Genomic DNA, 6,945 nt, shown 5'->3' on the forward strand with positions numbered 1-6,945 from the left:
GGAATAAAATAATTGGTGAAAAATTTAATAACTAACTTTGGGCCGATAACATCTTGACCCAGCCCACTGGATAACTGTATGGATGACAAATTTTCAAATTCCATATAATTATGCATAGTTTAGTTTTTTTTTTCACATGATTTTAGATATTATTTTTTTAGAGAGCAAGTATATGAGATGCATATAATAACAATTTTATTATAAAAGAAAAGTTAGGGTTGCTACACCAGAGATCTAAGCATACACGTGATCATAAGAGAATCCACAGAATTGTGTTTTAGGCATCAACAAAACTCCAAAGGTAGGTAGCAACCATACAAGTTCAGGCATTGTTCAAACAATCTTTTTCCCCGTCTTCTATGCCGCCCATTGTATCATACAAAGGCTTATTCAGCGTCTCCGGCAAGTAAAACGCCAGAGCCCCACCCATAATTCCACACCCTGCAAACACCGCAAACGGCAGCCCTCCCCCCATCACCACCACAAACGGCGCCAATATCGCCCCCATCTGCGACGCCTGCGTCCCACACCCCAACGCCGCGTTCCTCACCACCGTTGGAAACAGCTCTGCCGTATAAATATACAACAAATTATAAGTCCCCGCCATTCCAAATATCCCCAACATCCCACACACCATCCTCACAATCTTCCACATCCCCACCCCCTTCATCAAACTCCCACATAGACAGAACACCCCACTGAACCACAGCGTCCCAATCGCCAACGGCTTCCGCCCACACACGTCCAACAGCAATGCCGTGATCAAGAAAGCCGGCATTTCCGCCACCGCGTTCAGCGCCACGGTCAGGTAAATATTGGTGTCCAGATTCACCACATTCAGGCTCAACCCGTAGTACACGACGGCGCACATGAAATTAATCGCCACGGCCAGAATCAACCGAATTCGAGTAATGGGCGAGCGCATCACGTCGAGGAGAGACCCCGATTGGGTAGTCTGCTGGATTTGGTCCTGTTTCGAGCTCTGTTTTGTATCTTCGTCAATGGCAAGAAACACCCCATCAGGGAGGTGGTTTCCATTGGCTTGGGCAATGGCAGCCATGATATTTGTAGCCTCAGTAACCCTGCCGCGGACGAGGAACCATCGGGGGGATTCGGAGATAAAGGGAAGGACGAGGAAGAGGAAAAAAAAGGAGGGAAGAGAGGTGGCGATGTAGAGTTGGCGCCATGATTTAAAGACGTAAGCTATGGCGGAGAGAGCGGCAATGCCGGAGGAGAAGAAGTAGAAGGTGGACATTCCAGCGGCGGCACGCTTGGCGGGGCCAAGGGGCTCAGTGGCGAGGACGAAGGCGCATAGGCCAACGCCACCGGTGCTGAAGCCAGTGAGGAAGCGGAGGAGAGTGTAAATCAAGTAATTAGGGGAAAATGCGGTGGCGATTCCGAATATGGCATTTAAAATGCAGACTACTTTGAGGGACCCTTTTCTTCCAAGTGTTGAATCTGAGAGATGCCCGAAAATTCCAGCTCCTGCAACAAATTATTTTTTTAAAAAAAAGAAAGATAATATTGAAAATTCGTCAAAAAAAGCGTACCAAAGGAAGATGACAATCGATATCTTCCACTTCTATAAAGTATAAAGCTGCTGCCCAAGAAGATAAGCGCAACCCTTTTTGACCCTTATAATACGTCACTTATTCTTTCTGGATTTTGGAATATTCTTCTCAGTTCTCATGACTTGTCTACATCCAATCTTATCTCGTTAAGGGTTCTTTAGTAAGTATAGTCTTTCAACCTTCTTTTTTGTTTATCATCATAGTAAGTTTAGTTTTATTAAATTGAGTCTAAAAATTAAGGAACTCGTACTCTGGGCTGGTTTATGGTAACGAAGGCAACACTCAATGAATGGGGCAACAAAGCATGTGCCCAATTGGGTGCCGGGGTGTATGGGGAAATTTGGCCCTTTTGGGGGTGACCCCACCAACATCCCTATCTCCACATTCAATTTTTGTTCCATTAACAAGCTATAAAATAAATAAATTCTATTTTTTCGCTCCAGTATGGTCATACGTGCAACCTAACCAAATGTATGCTCAACCAAACATTCTTTTGTTCACTATCATCATATAAATGTGATATAAATGTATGGTGACAACATAGAGATATCAAATATTTTTAAAACAATTAACCATAAAAGGACCACCCTATTATTAAAGGGTATTCAATAAATTCAAATGAACCTACCTTCAGAAATCATTGTAGGTTCAATTTCCAAAGTGTTTGGTCAAACTTTAAACCAAAAACACATCTTTCGCTGTGTTTCCCTCAACAATCATCAATTAATCAGCTTTTAAACTAAAAACAAAATAAGTTGTAGAGAGAGAGAGAGAGAGAGAGAGTTCTGACCAATCATGCAGCCACCAAAAAACAAGGCCTGAACTAATCCGACCTTATACTTCTCACCGCAAATCAATCCCCATTCGGACACCGTCGATATCCCCGTTGCCCCGCTCCACCGCCACCACCCCGGTTCCATCTTGCAAATCCCCGCCCCTGCCGGACCGCACCCCGACCCGCCTCCCACGCAGCTCCACTCGGGNNTCCTGGTCCGCGAAAATCATGACCAACGTGTGAAACGCCTCCAGTACCCAGGCTAGGCTCGTCAGAACGAAATGCCTCAGTTGCCACCGCCCGAACTCCCCGCAGTGCTTTTGCAGCATCTCGTCCACCGTTAGCCTCTCCAACCCCTTCCCCGCCGCCGCCATCAAAGGCTGCCGGATTTCCGCCGCCTGGCCTCCGGGATCTGACGCCGACATGTCGGACATTGTCCTCGTGGCTTACCGGATCTCTGTTTTGTGGGGGAAGAGAGCGATAAGGCAGATTTTGCGAGATGTAATTGTTTGTATAATATATATATACACACACACACACACACACACACACACACACACACATCTTTGGTTCTCTTGTTTTCTCCTGTATTGAGATGCAAGGAGATTCTGTGGAAGATAAACGTGGCGCGAATCCCGCCGTTGATCTCTGTCTTTTCTCGAACTCCTGACCCACCATTGCCCATCCGCGTCTCGCCAATCCATCAGCTTGAATACTTTTAAAAAAAATTAAATCCTGTTGTATTATAAAAGGTAATTCGTGATAAGCCTGAATAATTATTCTGAATTAGATACAATTACGCAAATGATCATCTCATCTAATATTTATATTCCTACTTCGCTTTCACCTATTTCTGCGCCAATTTGTATTTATTTTATCTTTTCTTCTACTAATCAACTTTCCACATCAAATCTTAGATATGATTTTGTTTTTGTTGATTTTTCCAAACTTGTTAGTACTCACATTCAACTTTTAATCATTCAAAATAATATTTACTAACTTAAACATTCAACATGAATTATATAAAAATAAAAAGGTATACTTTTAAATATTTAAATATTTAAGCTTAGTTATTGCATATTAATTTACAAACTTTCTATTGAAACAATATTGACTAAATTTTTAAAGAAACTAAAAAAACATAAAATACATATTTTAATTAAATATAAATATACGTTAATTCATCCCCCATTATAATGATATATTTCAATAAGGAAATTTGTTGTAACAACTTGCTTTTTTCTATAAAAAATAAAACTAGTACTCCACGTGATCATTAATTTGTAAGAAAAGACATTTCATATTAAATTTGGGAATGGACTTTAATATTCAATTGAAAACATTTAATAATAATAGCATAAATAATTAAAAAATACTATGATCCAATTAGAAATAAAAACACATGTAACTACCGAACTAAATTCAATTCTCATTATTGAACCACCCCCGTTTTTCTTAAATTAATCATAACTCGAACATTGAAGTAATTTGGAGCATTAAAAGGACCCAAACCGAGCTCCTGAAGTAGGGCTTGAAGGCTAGCAAATGAATGGGCTACCCTTCAGTTTTCATTTCTGATTTGGCCCCATATGTTTAACTTATTTAATTTTTTTCCATGTCCAACCCCCTAGCCACTTTATTTATTAAGGCCCTATCAAAAGCTTAATTATACATAGCCACCTACCAATACAATAATTCTCAGTAATAATTTTTTTTTTTTTAAAAAAAAAGTAATGGGGGTCTCAGATTTCCCGCGTAAAAGGGGGGAATTAAAAAGGACGATCCTGCTTGGGGACAGCCTAAAAGGAAACTAGATAAATCCATTTTCAAAACTATTTTCCATCATTCCCTTTGCCACTAAACTAAATAAAGCACCCCTCATCCCATGCTTTTTTCAAATCAATTCCCTCCCAAAACTCAATTTATATTCTTTACTTTTATATTTCATACCATCCAATTAATTTTAATTTCCTCCGACATTTTCTAGAGTGAATAATAAACAAAATGACTTTAGAAAACTGTTTGTATAATGAAATAATAAAAATGGAAAGTCAAGACAACCAAAATTCCATATTTTATATTATTTCTATATTTATATATATATATATATATCTATAAAAAAAAAAAAGAAAAAGAAAAAAAAAGGGAAGAAAATTGCAATATGATTTGGGCATAGGATTCCAAGAAATGGAAACTCTGCTTTTTCTTTTTTTTTTTTCTTTTTTTTTTTTACAAAAGAAGAAAAAAGAAATAAATTGTAAGAAAAAACACCTCTACTAACTCGTATAACAGTATTAGCTATTATTAGAACTGATTTAGTTATATAGGCATTGGGGGCAGAACCAAAAATAAAATTATAAAAAAAAAAAAAAAAAAAAGATAAAAGAAGACAAAATTTTCCAGCAGAATTTTGACATTTTCCTCTCCTCTCTCTCTGTCTCTCTCTGTCTCTCTCTATCTTAGAGCTTCAAATCCCTTCTCCTTCCTCACCTGATTCCTCAACGCCTCTGCGAATCCCAATCAATCATACACAAACATCAATATGAATATGAATATGGCATCTCAAATCATCAAAACCCAAGATGGATCTAACATTGAACACAATGATCAACAATAAACTAATCGAAGAGGATGATTTACCTTTGGGTTGGGCCTTGCAACTGGGGGGATCTTCGAAGAGAGAGAGAGCAAGTTGCTTGTGAGCCACACCAATATCAAAAAGAATAAGCCCAGATTTAGGGTCATCCACGATGATATCCTTAACAGGAAGCCATAAAAAGAGCTCCTCTTGAGTGAGACCCTGTACGCCAATCAGACTGCCATAGCTGAGATTAGCCCTAACAACACTCTCAAACAGAACCCTGTTCTCATATTTGGTTAAACAGGGCCCATCCAGGAACACTTCCAACAACCCATTTTGAGACAGGGTGTACGACTTCACCTCCTTCGGGAGAAGGCCGGCCGGCAGCCCTTGGGAGCGGAGGAGGTCGTGGATGGTGGAGGAGAGAGACAGGGAATGGGGAAGACGGAGAGAGAGAAAGAGGAGGGAAATGTAGAAGAAGAGGGTGAAATTATGGAAGAAGAAGGCGGAGGCCATGGCGGATTAAAGAGGGAAAATAAAAAGAGAAATGAAAAAAAAAAAGAAAAGAAGGGGATTTTAAGAGCAGGGCAGAGCAGAGGCGAGCAGAGATATGGGGGGTTTGATCTTGATCTTGATCTTGTTCTTCTTCAGACGGAGGCAGGGTTGGGGGAAAAACGTGGAAAGGGGGAAGTTTAAAGAAATACGGTGGGGGGACTGTGGGGAATTTACAATTTTACCCTCACTCTTCGGTGGGGTGCTGAATTATTTCAGGTTTTCGAGATTTTCATTATTTTGTTTTCTCTACTCTACTATTATTACCAAAATTCACATTATACTCGCAACCACTTTCTGCTTTATTTATTTATTTATTACCTTTATTATTCTTCTTCACACTATTCCAAAATTAAATTAACCTAACCGTGTTTCAATTTCTTTTTTTTTTTTTTTATTATTTAGAAAAACCATTTTGGAGGATTTTTATTTGACATCACCAACTTCTCTGTAACTATTTTCTTTAAATATTGATGTTCTTTTACTACATTCATTTTAATATTTGCATAAGTTATATTTTTGAACCCTTCCAAAATTATTTATATATGAGAGACATGAGGGTATTATAGTCAATTCAAAATAACAAAACCTAAAAAAATATCCAAGCATTTTGGGCAACGTAACGCCTGCGCCTGCACCTAAAATGTGAAGAATACGCAAGTTTCAAGTGTTACGGGAATCACGCGGCTAAAACGGAGGGTAAAACGGTACTTACGCTTACGAATAAGTCTTCTAATCGGCGTACAATTAGCCAATCCCAGTCAGCAGCAGCTTGGCCCACGGAGCATATTACGCCGTTTGCATGGTACCTTTCTAACATAACAGCACATCGATTTCCACTTAATTTTCAAGTTTGCCACTGTTCATTTTTGCCCCAGTTGATGATTATGTCACCAATGGGGGACCTAAGTTGGTGACAGAACGCAAAATTAAAAAAAAAAAAAAAAAACGCAAATGATTTGACAGCGTGGACCAGGGTGCCACCGGCAACTTGCTACTCACGTTCGCCGTTCCCGCAAATTCTTCAAGACGCATCGCTCTTCGGGATGACGCCGAGCAGGTTGCCGGTTAAAAAATTGGTCCCACGTGTGGGCTTTTCTGTGGGCCTCACGCGTGACAATGCAACCCATGTTTTATGATGATTGTCCCCCCAAATAAGAAAATAAGAAAATAAGAAAATTTGGACCAAACCAACCGAAGTTATTGGGATTAATGTATTGCTTAATTATCTTAATTATTGATTACAAATCATAATGTTTAGTTTAAAACTTGCATTTCTGTAATTTTCTGTTTTGGTTTTTATATTTAACCCTTTCTCCCTAAACTTTGTTTATATATTATTGCGTTAGCCTTTCAATTTTAATTCAAAACCTACCTGTTTACACTTTACTAGATCAGCTCATTAGATATTTTTTAAGGATAAAAAAAAAAAAAAAAAAAAAAAAAAAAATGAGAGATTAATAAAA

The 6,945-nt window shown here is 38.8% G+C and overlaps 2 protein-coding genes across 2 annotated transcripts; both read right to left on the reverse strand.

Moving 5' to 3' along the window:
* Positions 1 to 178: 178 nt before the first annotated feature.
* Positions 179 to 2,863, reverse strand: LOC111486922 (organic cation/carnitine transporter 4-like). Its single transcript, XM_023134093.1, is given in 3 exon segments — positions 179 to 1,485; positions 2,362 to 2,557; positions 2,559 to 2,863. Coding segments are annotated over 3 exon segments (1,581 nt in total). The 5' UTR covers positions 2,781 to 2,863; the 3' UTR covers positions 179 to 322.
* A 1,760-nt stretch (positions 2,864 to 4,623) lies between these two features.
* LOC111489122 lies at positions 4,624 to 5,600 on the reverse strand. Its single transcript, XM_023137176.1, has 2 exons — positions 4,987 to 5,600; positions 4,624 to 4,853 (listed from the first exon to the last, which is right to left on the reverse strand). Exons 1-2 carry the CDS (start codon positions 5,441 to 5,443, stop codon positions 4,801 to 4,803), a joined length of 510 nt encoding a protein of 169 aa, XP_022992944.1. The 5' UTR covers positions 5,444 to 5,600; the 3' UTR covers positions 4,624 to 4,800.
* Positions 5,601 to 6,945: the final 1,345 nt, after the last annotated feature.

This window comes from Cucurbita maxima, unplaced genomic scaffold, assembly GCF_002738345.1.
Source record: "Cucurbita maxima cultivar Rimu unplaced genomic scaffold, Cmax_1.0 Cma_Scf00001, whole genome shotgun sequence".
Taxonomy (NCBI): domain Eukaryota; kingdom Viridiplantae; phylum Streptophyta; class Magnoliopsida; order Cucurbitales; family Cucurbitaceae; genus Cucurbita; species Cucurbita maxima.